Below are 19225 nucleotides of genomic sequence, written 5' to 3' on the forward strand. Positions count from 1 at the left end.
TGAAATGATTTTTTTTTTTTTTGTACATTCATTCATTGGATTTTAGATCTTGATTTGAATCTGGAAAAAAATAAATAATAATAATTAAGTTTAGAGAAAACTGGCAAGTGGCTTAATCATTCCATATGATTATAGATATATAAGTTATACAACCTACTGTAAACATAAATAATATGTATATTATCAAGTTATTAATATTTCCTTTGTTACCAGCGCACCTCCCACTATGCCCCCAAACCCAATCAACTACGAGCAGCAAGAATAATTTTCCGAATTGTCCAATCATCTACGTGGATTTCCACGGTTCAGGCCGCGTAGCCGCCCTCCCAACCAATCAGCACAGAGAGGGGCGGGGCTAACGCTCTGTTACCGGTACGCGTTGCCTTCGCTTTCAACAGTCACATTTCACACTAGAATGGCGACCGCTGTCTGCGGTCTGCAGTCAAACGGCGGAACCAGTAAACCGGCGAAGACCAAACGAGAGCTCCGGAAGAAAGCGAAGGACTCCCGGCGGAGACAGGCGGCTCTGCTGTTCCTCAACAATATCTCACTCGACGGACGACCCCAGTGTCAGTTTAGCCATGGAAGTACCGAACAACCAGCTGCCGAGGAGCCTCGACTCGGGGACAGAGACGGCGGCGCAACGGTCGTGCCCCCGCCGGCGGATAGCCACGGTGCGGTCTCCCAGGCGACAGACCCCGCCGTGGCCGTCAGCGGGTCGTCTTCCAGCGTCCCGGGGCTGGTCAGCCCTTCCCGACCTTCTTTGGTCATGTACCCGGAACCAGCCGGGGCAAATCCCGTGGGAGCTAACGAGGTATTTTTGGAGGGCGGCAGCGCGGTCGAGACGCTAACCCCGGACACCCCTCTGTCTCCGGTCCCCGCCGGACACCAGCCCTCCTCCCGGGTCAGGTCAACGCCCGCCGTGCTCAGCCCGGCCCCCGCCGGTAACTCTCTGGATTCGCGGCAGAGGTGAGCATTTTAGTGGTCGGCGTTTTACCATACAGCACCGTGGGCCTTTTAAACGGTGCCACTGACTTCCTTGTGACACCAGCTCAATACTCAATAGAGGAAGTCAAGTTGTGTCTTGTTACTCACAGGAACTGTATGATTTGTGTAATATAAACATTTCATCTGGTTGTTTCACTGTAATCTCTTTCTGTCCTGTATTATCACTGCCTTGAATGTAAATTACTTGTATTAGCTGTGCCATTTATTGTGTAAAGGTGTTACTTGGTGAAAGCACCTATTAAATCCATACGGATGACCATGTTTGACTACATACATTGGCTTTACCTCCAAACCCGAGACGACTTCCACGATCACAGAGGAAGCCGTATCGTGTGGAACGACTTTGTTTTTGTGTGCAGACATTTCTAAAAGTATTTTTTGTGTTTTTTTTGCCCTCCCACAGGTCGAGGAACGTCTCCGGTTCTCCCGGACCCAAGGTGCCAAAGAAAGTCCACTTCATCAAGAGTATGAGGCAGTATGATACCAGAGGGTGTAGGTGAGTCTCCAGACAACATGTACAAATACATTCACACACACACACACACACACACACACAAGGATTATAGTAGAGAAATGTCAAGAAAACAAAAGGCTGCTTTATTTTGGAGTCTGAAATAGACCAGTGTTACTCTCCTCCTGCTACTTCTGTAATAAGCTGCTTAACTCGGAGGCTGCAGAGGAATAACAGGCATACAGCTGCAGAGTGGCGATTGCTACAGTGAAATTAATCACCCTTGGAAGCTTAGCAAAAGCCAAAAGAGGTACAGTGTGGAAATCTAACACGCTATTGCACCGAGAGTGAAGTAACCCACCGAAGGAAGAGAGGATCCTGAACTGGCACGCTGTTGACAAGTTCGTTAAGCCGGACGACCACGAGAGCGTGGCGCCCCATCTGTGATCTCCATAATAAAATACTCTTGTCTGTTGACTTTGACGTCATTTGTTTCATATCTCCCCCACTGTACCGACATCCACTTCATATTCATTTCCACACGCGTGTGCTGACGTGTCATGTGTTTTTCTGCTGGTGTGTGCAATCCTGGACTGTGTCCCGTTGTTGCTTCCTGAGCTGAAGGAAAGCTGTCCCGGTTATGTAGCTCATTTACAGTAGTACGTGATATCCCCCACACCACCCACTTAAGAGATTTGATGTCCCTCTCTCAAGGTCCGGCTCGGGTGTTTACTGCCGGGTGTCCGTGGCAGAGACGGCTCCCGACTGCGTGTTCTTGGTGTTCGGTGAGCAGCTGAAGCCCCTTGCTGGTGTTCAGGATGTGTTTTTGTATTCACTTGTTGTGGTGTTGTTGAGCAGACTGTTGAGCGGTCGGTTTGTTTACACTCCTGTCAGAGCAGTTGTAATGAATGTTGATCGTGTTTATTGGCTGCTTGTTCCTAGTTTCAGCTCATCCAGATCTAGTTTGTGCCTCTCGATACATTTGAGCCGCGCAGATTATTTTCTAAATATATATGAAAAAAACCCACAGAAGACCGTTTAAGACTATTTCATGAGTCTTTTGAAGACTCTTCTCACCACCTGCATGAAAATGTCTGCTGTGGAGCCGCAACATTTAGTTGATTATTCAGGCGATGTGTTGACAGTCAACTAATCGACAACTACACAGCAAATTTCTGGAGTGAAATATCCTGGAGTTAAACAAAGACTTTGAATTTGGGAGTTTATTTTAAAAGTTAGACTCCAGCTTGTGTTACTCTCTGGTAGGTTAATATTCTGGTGTTCATTCGCCGAGTGTTGAGAGGCATGATTCAACAGGTGTATTTGCCGTATTAGCATTTCCCAGCATGCCTTAGTTATTTGTAACTTTTGAGAATAAAACAACCAAATTAAATCCAAGTGAGGGGCAGAAATTATATTTAGTTTTGTTAAAACATGCTGTTTATTCACATTTCAATGAAAACAATGATAAATAAAATGGGGCTATCAAGTGTACAAGGTAGGAACGTAAAACATAAACCAGTACATTTGATAGTTTGCAACTTGTTACATAAAGTTTTCATGCAGCACTTAATTGTTGAACACTGAATATAATTGTTAAATATAAATTTGTGATGACTATGTTGTTATCTTGTTGTCAGTGTTACCTAAAACCTTCATAGTGTGATTAACTTTTAACTCCATGAAGGTCAAACAATACACACTTTTAAGTGTTGACTGTAAACACAGTGGAAGTGTTGACATTCAAACAGCTCAAGGTTAAAGTCAAATTTACTCTTCACGGGAGTCGAGTTTTAACTCCCAAAGAGTTCAAGTTCAACTCCTGAAAAGTGTTAAAAAAAAATTCAACTCCAAGAAAAGAGTTACTTTCACTCTGCTTGAGAGTGAGCTCGATGGTCTCGCATGTAACAAAGCAAAAAGAGTTGATTCGAACTCTTGAGAGTTTTTTTTTTTTTCCAAAGATGTGAATTTGCTGTGTTTTGATGTTGATGATTACAAACGGTAGACTGTATATGAAAGTGGATGTAGCTTCCGGTCGAAGTGCAATACCACCGAGGGCCACTAGGGGTCGGCTCCAGTCTGTAACAATCCTGTTATTAATTAGGTATCAGGCCTCAAATAGAGGCGTATCTGGGGGCGTGTTTGGTTTTAGGGACATGCCTGAGGTGCAGTCAGGTTTCTGCTATAGGCGGGTGGGCGTAGTGTCCTCGCTGTCCCCAGCTCGGCTTTCAAAAATCTAAAAGCATGATGGCGACGGCCGACGTGTCAAAAATGTACGAAAATTAGCGAATGTGATATCTCAGATTTTTCATTTCATCCAACCAACAGCTGGTCAATATCTCTAATAACCAAAGATCCTAAATAATCCACGAAGAAGAAAATCTGAAAATATTCATAGTTCACATGCCAGTGGTTTCTGGCACGTCAATAAATAATCAGCGATCCAAATCTTATATCCCCTCTGTGACTTGGATGTAATGATAACACGTGAACGGTCACTAACTCGGAGCTCGTCCAGCTCGGACGTCGCTCGTCCTGCTTTGAGCTTCAGACTGCTGTTGGTCGACGTTTAGCTTCACTAGTGATCACCGCAGGAGCAGCTCTGTGGTGGACTTCGCCGTCGGCTGATGAGCGTTGTGTGTGTGTGTGTGTGTGTGTGTGTGTGTGTGTGTGTGTGTGTGTGTGTGTGTGTGTGTGTGTGTGTGTGTGTGTGTGTGTGTACGGTAGCCGTTGAGGAGCGTTGCCTGTAGTCGTTGCCTGTAGTCGTTGCCTGTAGTCGTTGCCTGTAGACTGACACGACATCTGTTTTGTCTGCCTGTACTTGCTGTGTCCTGCAGGATCATGCTGATTTGTGCCAAGCGGTCGCTATATGCTGCTTTCTCAGTGCTGCCCTATGGAGAGAGTGCTCATCTCAGGTACACCAGAAAAAGCACCATCCCAAGCAGAGATCACACACCCCTCGCTTTCATCTTCCCATCACCCTCCTGCTGTGTGTGTGTGTGTGCGTGCGCGTGTGTGTGTGTGAGATCCATTTCGTTGTCAGGTAAAAGGACAGTGGGTGTGCTGGGAATGCCGTTAACGTGTGTCTTTGTGAACAGTGATCCTAAACTGGAGACTCAGAGGCAGAGACTGTCCTCCGTGGTGGCTGTTGACCTGCTGCCTTGCCTGGAGGGCGTGGAGCTGGGCGCCTGTGGGAAGGTAAAACGCCGGTCCGATGTCCAGAAACGTGTTCGTACCCAGTGAAGACACTGCCGTCACTGACCGTCTCCCGTCTCCCTCCTCCTGCTCAGACGGTGTCCTACGCTCAGTTGCTCTATCCGACCAATGCCCTGGTGAGACAGAAGAGCGGCGGCGGCGGCGGCGCGCCGGAGAACTCCACGGCTCAGACCCCTCAGTCGCGTTTCCGTGGCAACGGGCAGAAGAACTTCACCCCTGCTCGTCAGAACAACAGCGTGCCACAGGAACCATGTACGACTCCGGTCCTGCACACGCACACGCACGCACACGCACACGCACACGCACACACACACACACACACACACACACACACACACACACACACACACACACACACACACACACACACCTCTGCGCTGTCTCGCTGAGCCGAGACGTTTTTTATCCGCTCTGCTTTGTGTGTGTGTGTGTTTCAGGCGTGGAGGAGGTGGCAGAGTACGACCCCAACCTGCTCAGCGACCCTCAGTGGCCCTGCGGGAGACACAAGAGGGTTCTCATCTTCGCCTCATACGTGGTGAGCAAGGCTGCAACCATTACTGTCGTTATCGATCAATCGGTGGACGATTTTTCAGAATCACTTTTCACGCAGTAGGGGGTAACTGTTGTTTGATCGACAGCCCAAAATCCAAAGATACGTTCAGTTGAATATCTCGTAACCCGAAGAAAAGCAGAAAATCCCGAAAAAAACGAGTGACTGGAGCTGTTGCATGTTCGGCACTTTTACTTTTCATTATTCAACTAATTAACAGACACCGTGAAACAGTTGTTAAATTCAGTTCTATATGGTATTAAAAAGGCTTTAAAATGAGATTTTTAAATCCTGCAGAAACCCTGAAACCCCAAACTAACAACTCTAAGTTGGTTTTCACTGTTAAAACTCAAAGAAGAAACTGCATCAGGACTTATTCGGCGTATTCTGTCTCTACTGCAGGTAAAAAGCGGTTTGTATAAACAGATTTAAAGTAACCAGGTTAAATCAGCGGATGTAAACTCTCGCCGGTCTCCTCCAAGTTTCACCGGCCGATCTGGTTACTGGTCTCGCATCGACCCTCCGTCTTTGTTTCAAGGCTCCTTCATTGGACTTGTAAATTGTTGTGAAACAGGCTGTAAAGTGTAAAAGTGTACTTCTGAACCGACCTCAAGTCACGTTACACAGTGAAATACACCCATTGTGTCCCGTTCACATGATGTTATCACCCTCCAGTCGACGGTGTCACAAGACCGTCACCTCTTGGCAACGAGTGTGTGTGTGTGTGTGTGTGTGTGTGTGTGTGTGTGTGTGTGTGTGTGTGTGTGTGTGTGTGTGTGTGTGTGTGTGTGTGTGTGTGTGTGTGTGTGTGTGTGTGTGTGTGTGTGTGTGTGTGAAAGGAGCGAGACGCTGTATTGACCTGCTGGTTTGTTTTTCCATCTCTGCAGACGACTGTTATCGAGTACGTGAAACCATCCGACCTGAAGAAGGACATGAACGAGACCTTCAGGGAGAAGTTTCCTCACATTAAGCTGACTCTGAGCAAGATAAGAAGGTGCACACATCTCACGTTCCCCTTTCGGTCTTTTAAACTCGTTCTCTCGGAGCCTTTTGAAGGTTGAACTTCGGCTCAAGAGTTCAGTTTTCGCAGTCATCACACTCGTTCTAGAAAACAGACCGGTAACTTTGACTTCTCCCCTCCGCCAGCCTGAAGAGGGACATGAGGGCCGTCAGCGAGGAGTTCGGGCTGCAGCCGGTCACCATAGCGATGGCTTTTGTTTACTTTGAGAAGCTGGTGCTGCAGGGACGTCTCAACAAGCAGAACAGGAAGCTGGTGGCGGCGGCGTGCGTCCTGCTGGCTGCAAAGATCAGCAGCGATCTGCGAAAGCCAGACGTCAAACAGCTCATTGATGTGAGTAAAGTTTTCACACACACACAGACCTCGGCGTGAAACGGAGTAGAGACATGAAACGTAACAGAACGGGACGTGCTCGTCTGTATCCCGACACCTTTCTCCTGCAATTAAAACAACCAAGTGGAAAAACCTGAAACACACAGGCTCCGACTTGTTTACCAAACATTGTTCTTTCGACGACCCGTCGTTTTTAAGACTGGAAACGGGAGTCTCGGTCTTCACGGTGTCCCGCGAGCAAAGGCTTTGTAAATACAAACTGAATTGTTATTTAAATGTTTTTCTAAGAAGTCCTCATAATCCGCTCAGAGAACCGGAGCTCCTCTAATTCAGAACACGAGTGAGACAAAACTGTGGGCGAAGGTTTTGAAATGATTCACAGTTTTAATCCTTTTAGATTACAGTCCTGGTCGGTTTGGTGGCACCTGCGGTTACTGTGGTAACAGCCACTGCAGTTTAACGCCGCAGGTCCCACATTTCAGAAAACACTCGCTGAGTCAAAGAAGAGCAGCTGGTGTTTGTGTCTGCAGTACAGAGAAACAGACTCGAGTTGTTTTTATGTCCAGCTGAAATTAAACTGCTTTTTATTTATTTATTTTTATTTATTTATTTTTAATGTCCGCTGCATCGTACATTTCTGTAGATCAGAGGAAAGAAAGAAATTCTTTTGGTTCTGAATTTATTTGTTTTTATTTTACAGCGGCCCCTAACTTTACATTCATTAGACACAGTACTTTGTTGCGCGTTTGCCGTGGAAGTTCATTTTGCAACGGATGTTATGAATTGTAATTTTAGTCACGTGTAGTTTTTTTTGTTGTTCGTATGTATAGAACATGCCGCTGCCAAAACATACTTTGAATCACAGCTCGAGATAAACTACAGTTCAAGAACTTTTAAAGAGAAAAAAGTCGAAGCTGGTGGTTAAGATTTGATCATTTAATGCTCGAGTATGAAGTCTACCTGTCGGACCATAAGGATCCAGCAGTTAGCCTACCTGTGATAAGAGTAATTTCCCTAATGTATTCAGTGAAAATCAATACAGGCTGTTTCAAAAGACGGTAAGGTGAGAAGGCTCTCGGGCAAATCAATATTTAATCCTCTGAATCCTGAAAGTCCCCCATCTGTTGAAGTGACAGATAACCCAATGCTATTTTATCTACACCATAAAGAGTAACACCGGTTATTTTAAAATACAATGAAGGCAGGCACGGTGATTCTATTTTTTAATGCAAATCAATGTTTAGTCCTCTTGACTCCCGAGTTGGCTTTCTGTACAACACCGATCTACAGCCAAACAATGGCACTCGCCGCGGATGCATCGATTTGGTCCGGATTTACTCTTCACTAATCGCTTACAGAAACTTTGAATTTAATGGCCACGCAAAACCGAAAGGAAGGGCTCATTACCCCGCAGCCAACTTTCGGCACTTTGCTTGCCACAGAAGTGCTCTCACGACTTAAGTCGAGGTTGTTGGTTTTTTTTCATCCCTTTTAAGTCCTTCCTCTTTTTTTTTTCTCCCCCCCCCCCCCGACCCCCACGCCCTCGAGCAGAAGCTGGAGGAGCGTTTCCGGATCAACAGACGGGAGCTGATTCCTCTGGAGTTCCCGGTGCTGGTTGCCTTGGAGATGGGCCTGTACCTCCCCGAGAGCAAGGTCATGCCGCACTACCGCAGGCTGGTGCAGCAGGGTTAGACCGGATGTGGTGGCGTCTTGACACCCGGACATTCAAGACCACAGTGAGTGCTGTGAATCGTCCAGTTTATAAGCTGTGGTGTTTGAAACAAATAATTCTGGTACTATTTATTTTCACTGTAAATGAGGAATAACTAGTTTACACTCGTTGGTGTTGGCGTGCGTGTCCCCGAATGTCTCTTTGTACGTGTGACGTTCTGATGTTGATCCAGTCATGAGCTCTATGTTAGAGATGTTCAATGAGCACGTTAATTGTGCTTTTACTTTGGTTTCTTGTGATCCTTTTTTTCTTAATGTACAGCATACTATTCTTAACTTCTATTTAAATGAAAAGTCTGCTGTGATGTCTGTGAAAACACTCCTCACCTGCACCTTCCTCGTTACTATACAGCCCGTGTAGTATTTATCGTTACGGACAAAGAACCATACCGTTTTTGTAAACGCCTTTCAAACCCACTGTGACACATTTTTAGCCATTAGACCAAAATATAATGCTGTAGATTGTGCGCGGGGAAACATCTTTAATGAAAGAAGTGGCCTTTTAATTTGTTTATGCTCATTCAATAAGTCAGCCAAATTCATGTATTTATGTAGAATAGCAGGAAAATGTCAGTTCGAACTCTTGTGGCAGCTCGTTGTTGTTGTTGGTTTACAGTGCGGTGTCACGTGCACACAACCAGCAAAGAAATTATGGACTCGTATTATTTATAGCCGATGTGTTTTTATTTTTGTTATGTTTCATGTCATTTTGCCAGGACATGTTTTGTAAAATGCACTGGAATTTATTCCTCGTAAGTCTCGTCTCGGTGTCACACCTTTCCGTTTTCTCAGGAATTTTACTTTCTCATATCTTTTGAATAGCTCATAAAATATTTAACCCAAAGAAGTTACCGATGGTGTCGTCACCGAAAACACCCGACCTGTGCTCCGTTGTAAGTCAATGGAAGATTGTAGTGCTTTCGTTGTGACTCTTTTAGTAAATGAGTGGATGTACGAGTTGCTTCTGTGGCAACCGGTCGGTGGTGGCTCGTCAGATTTGGGAAGCCGATGGGCGTACAAGTACGGACTAAAAGTGCCTGAAGCCAAAGTGGCAGTGAAACGGTTAACAATCAAACCCACAAATGATATTTAGAGTTGACATTTCTCCACGTGGCTGCGGTTCATCTTTAAACGTTGTTCTCGTCTCGGAGAGATAATCACAGACTTCTCACAGTCGCGGACTTGACGGTGATTCAGTTTTAATGAAGTGGTGAAAAAAAAAAATGTGTGAAATAACTGATTTGTGAAAATGGTGTCAAACTGGTTAATATTCATTGCGTGTTCATACTGTACTGTAAAATGAATGTTTTTTTTTTTTTTGAAATGACAAAGAAAAGTGAAAAGAGTTGTTGATGTTTTTTTTGTTTTTTTTAAGTAAACGTGCCGAAGCGTTTCTCTTCATGGGTACCGAATATAATCTGTAGCAAATATGAGGTGCGATCAAACGGTTTAGAGACCGTTTGTGTTGCAGCGCGTGGAAGACAAACCTTTCGTTTGTCTCGGTGTCCCGGGACCCTCTCGAAGCATTAACGTCTCTTCGCTCCGCTCCGCTCCGGCTCATCGCTTCGCTGTTGCAGATTTTCTGAAGCATTTCAAGCGTCCCCGTCGCCGACTTCTAGCTTTTGCTCCTCCGCACCGCATCTTCAATTTTCTGCTGCGATTATAGTCTGGATACGCTGCTCGAATTAGCCTTCAGTCGGCGACGAGCGCCGATTTGTTCAGGGCGTTTGTCTTTTCCCCTCCTTCACGAGTGACGAAGGAAGCGTTTTACCCAAAGTTTGAAGTTTTTAAACTCCCATTGAGCGCCTCGTCATGCCGCTGATGTTTGAGAAAGAAAAAAAAAAACAACAACAAAAACTCGGGCGCGTACACTCGCTCACGAAGCTTGCAGCTTCCTCCTGCTCGGCGCACGTCAGGAAACGGTCTCGCAACGTTTGGATACCAGTGATCGCGGTCACATCACTCCGACCGCGCAGAAAGTTGGAAAATCCACACAACAAACGAGTGTTTTCAATGATTTTACTGTTTCCTGGTGTCGGGGAAGGAAGGACGAGTATATGACATGCGGGTAGAAGACGTGTTAAATCGGTAGATATTAATTCACAGCACGATCAGCTGAGAGTCGCCGTTTCGACTACATTAACCATAACCTTTATCCTTTCGTTACAGAGCAGCAGAAGCAGCCAAATAAATACATTAAATAATCAGGGTAGTTTTCTTAAAAGAGCACTTAGTCCAAACTCATGTCTTCATCGTCGTCCTTCTTGTCTTTGGAGTCGCTGTCCTGGTCCGACTTCGTCTCCGTCTCCATGGCTTTAGCAAAAGCCTCGACATCTGCATGGAGAAATGTCCAGAGGTCAGAGCTGCAGCTGACAAGTGTTTTTATTTTCTGTGTGCCAAGTAGGTTCCACATTAACCATTAAAACCTATAAAATATCAATAATGTTAACATCAATAATAACTTCCATCTCTCTACAAAACAAAAAAACAATCTTTGTGCTCTCTCTTCGGATCACTGCACTTCAAATGATCTCTCCGGTTATACAAAAGCCTTAAAACTTCGGCCGAACTTCAAACTTTAATCTCCTACGTTTATACAAAACTCGAGACGACGTTCTGTCGCAGTTAAACCTGCAGCTCCGGCGTCTCCGCTTGATGCGAGTCGAACACTGACCTCCTTTGTTCGCCGCGTCCACGGCCTCTGCAGGCAAACCAAACTGGTTCATGAGAGGCCCCAACTGTCCCGACGCCAGAGCGCTGCTGAACATGCTCATAGCCTGCGGAGGGACGGTAAACACCAGAAATAAAGACCACAAACAAACAAACAAACAAACAAACAAACAAACAAGACTCTGTCGGTGACCTGAATCCTGCTGAACACGGTCTCACTCTTCGCGGGGCTGTTTCCGCACCCGAGGACACTCAAATGTCAAGTCTAGCACCGACGTGGGACTTAAATCGTTCGCGCGTTCATCAGCTGCACAAACGATCACGCAGGCAACAAATAAGAAGTTCATTCGATGTTAAATTACTCAACGATGCCAACACCACAAAAATGTTGTACGCATCTTTTTAAAAAAAAAATACTATAAAAGATAAGTTTTCAACGAGGAAACTTGACACGAATACGTTCGTAGAAACGAGTAAACGACGTGTTCCCTGCTGGTTTATTTTTTTTTGTTGTTTTTTTTTAAATGGAGTTGTAAAGCTTCACGGTTGAAGCGCGCGGCCGACCTGCTGGAACTGAGGCGAGCTCAGCGTGTTCTGGAGCTCCTCCGAGCTCTGAGGCAGCGACTCTCCGGACGGCAGGTAGGGCGTCAACCTCTGCTGCACCTCGGTGTTGGCCAGGATGGGAGCCATGATCTCGGGCGTCAGGACGCTGGCCAGGTCCACTGCAGGTAACGACACACATTTTCTTACCCAACTGCCCCGCAAAATCAAAGCTTTTCAGTGTGATTACAATTCACGCTTTCCGTGTGCGAATCCGTCGTCAAGTTTTTAATAAATCTCGTCCGGTTGACGGGAGTTCGCAACCTCGTGGGTGATGTGTTTGTTTGTGTGGCAGGATGCGGGCCATAAAACTGAAAGTTAACTCGATGAAGCCGAAGCCCCTGCTGGTTTGTCACTTTCGATTGTTAATAAGAAATTAAAAAAAAATATTAAAACTCCAGACGCTGTCTTCGTATTTATTACCTGCTCCACTAATCCTGCGTGTTATCGCCTTTCACGTTATTTATTTATTTTTTTGCCCTATTTTCCTCCTCCGGTCTCCAGCCCTGGATGTTTATCTGTCAGCGCAGTGCGGGTGATGAATGGCGTCACCGAAGCAGGAAGTAGAGTTGTACCGAATGAAATGAAATCAGAACGGCGACAGACTGCAGTATTTCTACGGTTCTCCCGCTTCTGCAAACAAACCGAACTTACTGTGCTAAAATTGCACGGTGTTACAGACGCTGTTGCGTTCACGACGCTAATTACCTGTTGCATAATCGGTTGAAATCATTTCGGCTAATTAGCCGTTTTCCCTCCGGAGGTTATGTACATTTTCGTTGAGGAAATGTTTCGGTCGCGTCCTCACCTCCCTGGCTGCTGGCGGGTACGTTCATGGTGGCCAGGATGCTCTGCAGGTCTCTCAGCTGGATGGGCTGCGTGGGGTTGGCCGCGCCCGCCGAGGTCACGGCCGGGGTGGAGGGGGTGGTGGCGGTGGGGGAGGCCGCCGAGGTGGCGGAGGGAGTGATGGGAGTGGTGGGCACCTGGGAGGAGCCGAGCCGGCTGGTGGTGGAGGTGGAAGTCGGGGTGACGGCGGTGGATGGACTGAGAGGAGACGGGGGGGGGGGGGGGGGTAATACACCATCGATCTGTCAGTGATCTCACACACACACACACACAGCAGGAGGCGCTGTCGGCCAGCAGCATCCACCTGTCAGTTCGGTTGTTCCACGTGTGGGATGAAATTTTTATTTTTTTTATAAGTTGTACTTATTTTTCTTTTAAACTTCTCGAAGAAATAAAATATATAAACATGCAAGATTAAATGCGGCCTCTAATCGTTGCGGCTGTTTTACATTCAGATTTATTGATGTGAACAGAGCTGGAACAATCAGTTGAATAATTGATGAGCCGACGGGCAGAGAACTCACTTCTCAACTATTCAGATTGTCAAATGTTCTCCGTCTGCAGCTTCTCCGTTATGAATATTTACTGCTTTTCTTGGTCTCGCATGAGATTATGTTCAGACATCATCAATCTGCGGCATTGCTCTGGCCTTCGGGAGATTTTGAAGAGCACTTCTCGCTATTCTCTGGTATTTCTTCCGGAAACAGACACATAAATCCACCAGGAACTCTTATTTGATTGGGAACCCGAGGACACTACGCCCCGCCCACCTATAGCAGAGACCTGACTGCACCCCGGGCCTGTCAGTCAAACAGCCACGCCTCTAAAAACATGCCTTTTTGAGGCCTCATTTCTGATTGATGCAGCAATTATATTCAGATGGACCGCCAGAAAACTAATAATAAAAAAAATTAAAAAAAAGAGTCACTCAAACTAATAACACCATTATAAATTGTGGAAAAAAAATTATCTTTTGTATGTCATCACCGATTTTGAATGGGAGTCTATGGCGCTTTAGCTGTTTTGGAGTCAATCTGTAGCGCCTCTCGGTGGTATTACAGTTTATAGCAGCATGTTAAAATGCCCAACAAGCAGAAATAATCACGTTTACATCCTGGTACAAACAACAATTTCTACAGTCTCTAGATAATTTTGCTGTTCATGAGAACCGTATGTGGCTAAAATTGTACAGAACTTGCGCGTTTAAATTGTATTACGGCTTAAAAGTTATTCATAATCACGGTCGGGGCTGTTTTGAGTGACAAGGCGGTTGACGTCACAGTAGGCGGTGACAAGATGGAGACCTCATAACCTCTCCTCACAAAATGTGTGGGTGATGTCACGGAGGCTATTTCCATTTTAAATCTAACCTAAAAAATTTTTTTTAAATAAATCTCCATCCTCTGGACCACTTTCTCTCCTACATACTGTAGCTGCCAGTCAAATATTTCTTGGCAACACGTCTGACTATTTTCTAGAGAAAAAAAAATATGCCACCGCAAAAAAAAACAACCAAAAAACATTGAGGAATGTTTCTTGGCCGTTTTAACGGGAGCGAACGTAGGGGGCACCTTGTGGAGGAGTTGCTGGCTGCGGGAACGCTGCTGCTGCTGCTGCTGCTGCTGCTGCTCCCCAACAGGTTGGCCAAGCCCGGACCCGCCAGCGCCCCGAGACCTCCTGAGATTCAGAGAAACGGAGACTTTAATCCAGAGAGATATTTCCCCCTCTCCCTCCCTCCACGTTCTCACACCGTCGCCTCTGCAGCTTCTCGACTCGGTTAGGGGAACGTACGTACCGATCCCGCCCAGGCCCGTCGGTCCGATGAGCTGCATGAGCTGGTTGTGGCTCATGTTACCCAGAAGGCTTTGCAGACCGCCCTCGCCTGTACGCGCAAGCAGAGACGGCAAGGTGACACTCGGCATCAAACGGGAGATATTTCAGGTTTACGACATTACCTACGTACGATGAAAGGAATATGACGAGCGTCCGTTTACCTCCCAGTGCGGACAGGTCGTGTCCTCCGCTGCTGCCGCTCCCCAGAGTGCCGGGCATCGGCGGGTTGTTCAGATACTCATTCACCTTACGGCAGTACTCCTCATCTTTGTCAGTCTTCGGCTCCTGAGATCAGAAAATCAAATCGGAGGGACATTTGATCTGAAACCGTTTCCTCGTTTCAATCTTTAAAGTAGCTTCGCTGCGATGAGAATCGATGCGTTATTCTAAATAACCTCGTCTTCTTCCTGCAGCGATCACTTCGATGTGGATTTGAAGTTCAGATAAATCGAATGCATGCTGATGGTGTTTAATGGAGAAGGCTGCTGTTATTCTGTACATTTCTCCCTCGTACGGAGTCACAACGATGTTAAACACTCCCACAGAAACTTCCTTCAGTTTCAGTAGAAGTACTAAACTGCCCCTTTTGTGTAATAAATAAGTAAATGGATTCAGAGTAAATTAGCAACAAAAATACATGATTAATTTTTCCTTTTAATTGTAATTTTTTTTGCACCAAACTGCTTTTATTTTTTATTTATGTACTGAATGATTAAATTCAGCATATATTTATATTTTAATTGTCTTTTTTTTTTTTTGCACCAAACTGCTTTTATTTTTTATTTATGTACTGAATGATTAAATTCAGCATATATTTATATTTTAATTGTCTTTTTTTTTTTGCACCAAACTGCTTTTATTTTTTATTTATTTATTTACTGAATGATTAAATTCAGCATATATTTAGTCTTTTTTTTTTTTTTTTGCACCAAACTGCTTTTATTTTTTATTTATTTATGTACTGAATGATTAAATTCAGCATATATTTATATTTTGTCTTTTTTTTTTTTTGCACCAAACTGCTTTTATTTTTTATTTATGTACTGAATGATTAAATTCAGCATATATTTATATTTTAATTGTCTGTTTTTTTTTTTGCACCAAACTGCTTTTATTTTTTATTTATGTACTGAATGATTAAATTCAGCATATATTTATATTTTAATCCTTTTAATTGTAATTTTTTTTTTGCACCAAACTGCTTTTATTTTTTATTTATGTACTGAATGATTAAATTCAGCATATATTTATATTTTAATTGTCTTTTTTTTTTTTTGCACCAAACTGCTTTTATTTTTTATTTATGTACTGAATGATTAAATTCAGCATATATTTATATTTTGTCTTTTTTTTTTTTTGCACCAAACTGCTTTTATTTTTTATTTATGTACTGAATGATTAAATTCAGCATATATTTATATTTTAATCCTTTTAATTGTAATTTTTTTTTTGCACCAAACTGCTTTTATTTTTTATTTATGTACTGAATGATTAAATTCAGCATATATTTATATTTTAATCCTTTTAATTGTAATTTTTTTTTTGCACCAAACTGCTTTTATTTTGTATTTATTTATGTACTGAATGATTAAATTCAGCATATATTTATATTTTAATCCTTTTTACTTTGCACCGTGATTGTCAGCAACCCCCTAAAGAAAAAAAAACAACAACAACCCTTTCCGACATCTCTCCCGTCTGCAGGACTCGGTGGTTGTTTGTTGCCACTGAAAAAACAAAAAGAGTATCTTTATACCTGCATCCAGAAGAAGAGTCTTTTGGAGCCCGCTTTGAACTTCAGCACGTAGACTCGCCCGGTGGTGCACTGGTTCACCCGTTTGAACTCGCAGTCGTCGGGGAAGATGATCAGGTCCTAAACCAAGGAGAGGAGAACGGTTACAGTCACATTTAGAAAGTCAAAGGCAGGCCAGCCGCATCCGGACGGCGTCACCTTACGTCGTCCACGTTCCCGGTGGTCCGATCCTTCCAGCAGAAGTGGATGAGGGAGTCGTCGGTCTGCTGGATGTAGACCTGACCTTTGCGCTTGTCCGGGGTCACCGTGCTGCCCTTCATCGTCATCTTTCCGGCGCGAAACTCCACCAGGTACTTGCTGGAGGAGCCGCGGGACCCAGACACCATGCTGGGGAACAAAGCTCCGGAGGCCATGATGATGAGGAGGAGGAGGAAGAGGAGGAGGAGGAGGGACTTCTGCAGGGAGGAAGAAGAAGAACAAGGCGGTTTATTGACCTCAACGTCACAATGCAAACATGTAAATGACTGAACAATACGGTCGCGTGACAATGTTTACTTGTCCGTACCAGTAATGAGTATTAAGACCTACAGTCACAGCACACGCTCTTTCTTCAAATCTCTTCAGTGAACTGCGGCAGACGGACGATTCATTCAGGATTTAATCCATGAATCGTCTGCTTGCCTTCCTCTGACCTCGTTCAAACTGAATCGATGCTTCCGTTCGAACACGCAGATCATCCTGCACATCAAACCGATGCTTTATTTTATACTGCCGACTTGGCCTGTTTCTTTAAAAAAAAATAATAAAAAAAAAAATGATTCCCTTTTTGTACTGATGGAAGCTGCGTGTCTGATAAACAGGTCAGGTCCTCAAGTTTCCATCCAGACCACGCGGAAAGTCTAAACAGACCTTGATTGACTTTCAAGCGAAGCCTCAAATCCAGACAAACGAGCAGAAGAGTGTGAGTGAGAAGATTAGTCCGGGTACTTCCATGAATTCATAACACCAAAAAAACAACAACAAAAAAAAAAAGAGAGAGCGAGAGAACAACATAGAAAATTTATGTTCGATCCAAGTGCTTCAATTCTTTTTATTTTGATGCCGCAGGATGATTAATGTCCTTCATTAACATTAAAACATGAAGCCAACTCAGGAAACCATCTTCTCTACATCTCCATTCAAGCATTTTAGAGGGAACATTCGGACTAACAGTGAGAACAAACCTTTAGTACTTTTGACCTCTTAATATCATAAAGCATAACATAGAAACAAATTCTGAAAAATAACTTAATTAAGCATACGCCAAAAGAAAACTCAGTAAACACAGCCGGTGTTTTTCCGTCCTTGTAGTAAGGAGATTCCTACTTTGGTGATAATCTTGGGACCTTGTATGTTGGGAACACTTTTACTGGATGTCCCTGCACATCCCTGATGTTTCTCATCCTTCGACATACTGCCACCCATCTTTTTTAAGCTTCAACCTTTTTTTTTTTTCTTCTTCTTCTTCTTCTTCTTGTGCTTCACGTTTGCAACACAGCAGGATGGGGATCTAACGATTCTTTTAAATAATCGATTAACCCGACAATTGTGTTTTTGATTCATCCCCCCACCCTCCCACCCCACCACCCCCCCCCCCCGGTCTGTAAACAGTGGGAAATGCACACGATGACGTCATTGAATGTCTCGTTTCCTTTCTGATCGACTGATCGATTTGCAGCTCTCCACCGACGGACGGTGAATGAAACGCAGTCACGTTTGCGTGATCATGATGGAGAATGAGAGCGGCTTCGATCCCCCATATTGAACTCCTCTCACCGCTCAGGCCCATGTTTATTTATTTATTTATTTTTTCACATTCACATGTCATTATACATATTCATTTCTAGCCTTACTCGCCTATTTAATTTTAAAAAAAAAAAAAAAAAAAAGCCTGGAGAAAAAAAAAGAAGAAGAAATGATCCCGATGTAGATTTGAAAGGGGAAATGCAAGTGGAAAAACACTTGTCCCAGTGCGCCCATAATAACACAAGATACTGGAGCTCGCACACGCACCACAGATGACTGTGCATCCTGCAGCTAGCTCTCCGCTTTCAGCTCCGTGCGATCACAACCGAGCCGCAGCTTCACGTTTCAGACACGCGGACTTAAACATGCACCCGCTCTCCAGGTTAAAACAACCTTAAAACGTGCAGAAAATAAGACGTTTATACTCACATTTCTCTCTGAAATATCGCTCGGCCGCAGAACGATCGAGCTCAGCGACGCCTTTCGTGATTGGCTGACCGCTGCCGGTGCTTCGCCGTGATTGGCCAAACCGCGTGTCAATAAGGTGGGCTTTAAATAGGCTGCGCATGTTCGGTAGAGGTGACACAACAGCCCGTTTCATGTTCGTACCTTCCTTTTAAGGTCTTTTTTTTTTTTTAAATGGATAAAGATCAAATATACGTTCAATAATAATTTTAAACTGCTAAATCAGTAAATAGATACTGCATTTGATCTACCCGGACTCTTAATGGACTTTAAAAATAGCGGAATTTTCGTATTAAAAGGACGATGTTTAAGTAAAACTATTTGTATTAGTAATTAATCTTCATTTTACTAATTTTTACTTATAGCAGAGGAACATCAGTCTTTGTTTAGATCTTTGCAGGCTTCACTATAAAAAAAACAACTATTTTTATATCAGTTTACTTGGCCAGGAAATGTGTTGTGTATTATGGTTTCATCTTCCTTTTTTTTTTTTTTTTTTTTTTAATACATATATATTTGGATAACTATGTTGTGTATGACAAAATCAAGGTAAATCAAATAAAAAGGCAGAGAATTCATCTTCATTTCAATCATCTGATCATGGTTGGATTAACCTGCCTTGGGTCTCTGAGGGGAAATCAGCCGCTGGGAAACAGTTCGTTTCTTTGTGAATTACATTCATTATCTCAAATGGAGGACAATCACATTTTCACCTCACGTATTCAAATGACCTATATTTTCTATCAGGGGTTTCTTCTTTCAAAGGGTCCAAAACTGGATAATAAAGGACTTTCAACATATAGTCTGATGATGTTCAGTATTTTCCAAATCCTATGATCCTATCAATTAATCCTCCTTTTATTCCTCTGTCCCACAAAGCTCCAAAACCTTTCAAAACACATCTGTGAGCCTCTGGGGGAGGAAATGTTCCATCATTATGACAAACACTCAGATCTATTTAAAGTC

The 19225-nt window shown here is 44.0% G+C and overlaps 2 protein-coding genes across 4 annotated transcripts; one reads left to right on the forward strand and one right to left on the reverse strand.

Moving 5' to 3' along the window:
- The first annotated feature begins 138 nt into the window (after window positions 1-138).
- On the forward strand, window positions 139-9650 carry cables2a (Cdk5 and Abl enzyme substrate 2a). 2 transcript variants are annotated; one of them, XM_069704250.1, is made up of 9 exons: window positions 139-969; window positions 1412-1504; window positions 4297-4374; window positions 4558-4657; window positions 4750-4927; window positions 5113-5210; window positions 6113-6219; window positions 6372-6576; window positions 8128-9650. In XM_069704250.1, the coding sequence occupies exons 1-9, from the start codon at window positions 416-418 to the stop codon at window positions 8266-8268; spliced, it is 1554 nt and encodes a 517-aa protein (XP_069560351.1). In that variant the 5' UTR covers window positions 139-415; the 3' UTR covers window positions 8269-9650. The 2 variants fall into 2 exon arrangements, with proteins under 2 accessions (XP_069560351.1, XP_069560352.1); XM_069704251.1 differs by lacking the exon at window positions 4297-4374.
- Window positions 9651-10312: 662 nt separating this feature from the next.
- On the reverse strand, window positions 10313-18322 carry LOC138624250 (proteasomal ubiquitin receptor ADRM1-like). Of its 2 annotated transcripts, none has more exons than XM_069704252.1 (10): window positions 18224-18322; window positions 16213-16464; window positions 16013-16129; window positions 14418-14541; window positions 14219-14305; window positions 13995-14100; window positions 12386-12621; window positions 11542-11699; window positions 10982-11084; window positions 10313-10641 (listed from the first exon to the last, which is right to left on the reverse strand). In XM_069704252.1, the coding sequence occupies exons 2-10, from the start codon at window positions 16420-16422 to the stop codon at window positions 10538-10540; spliced, it is 1245 nt and encodes a 414-aa protein (XP_069560353.1). In that variant the 5' UTR covers window positions 16423-16464; window positions 18224-18322; the 3' UTR covers window positions 10313-10537. The 2 variants fall into 2 exon arrangements, with proteins under 2 accessions (XP_069560353.1, XP_069560355.1); XM_069704254.1 differs by having other exon boundaries at window positions 16213-16461; window positions 18224-18295.
- Between the last annotated feature and the right edge of the window lie 903 nt (window positions 18323-19225).

The sequence above is a fragment of the Brachyistius frenatus genome, unplaced genomic scaffold (genome assembly GCF_029030835.1).
Source record: "Brachyistius frenatus isolate BFR_SWC_R1_liver_20210118 unplaced genomic scaffold, ASM2903083v1 Contig_50, whole genome shotgun sequence".
NCBI lineage: Eukaryota > Metazoa > Chordata > Actinopteri > Embiotocidae > Brachyistius > Brachyistius frenatus.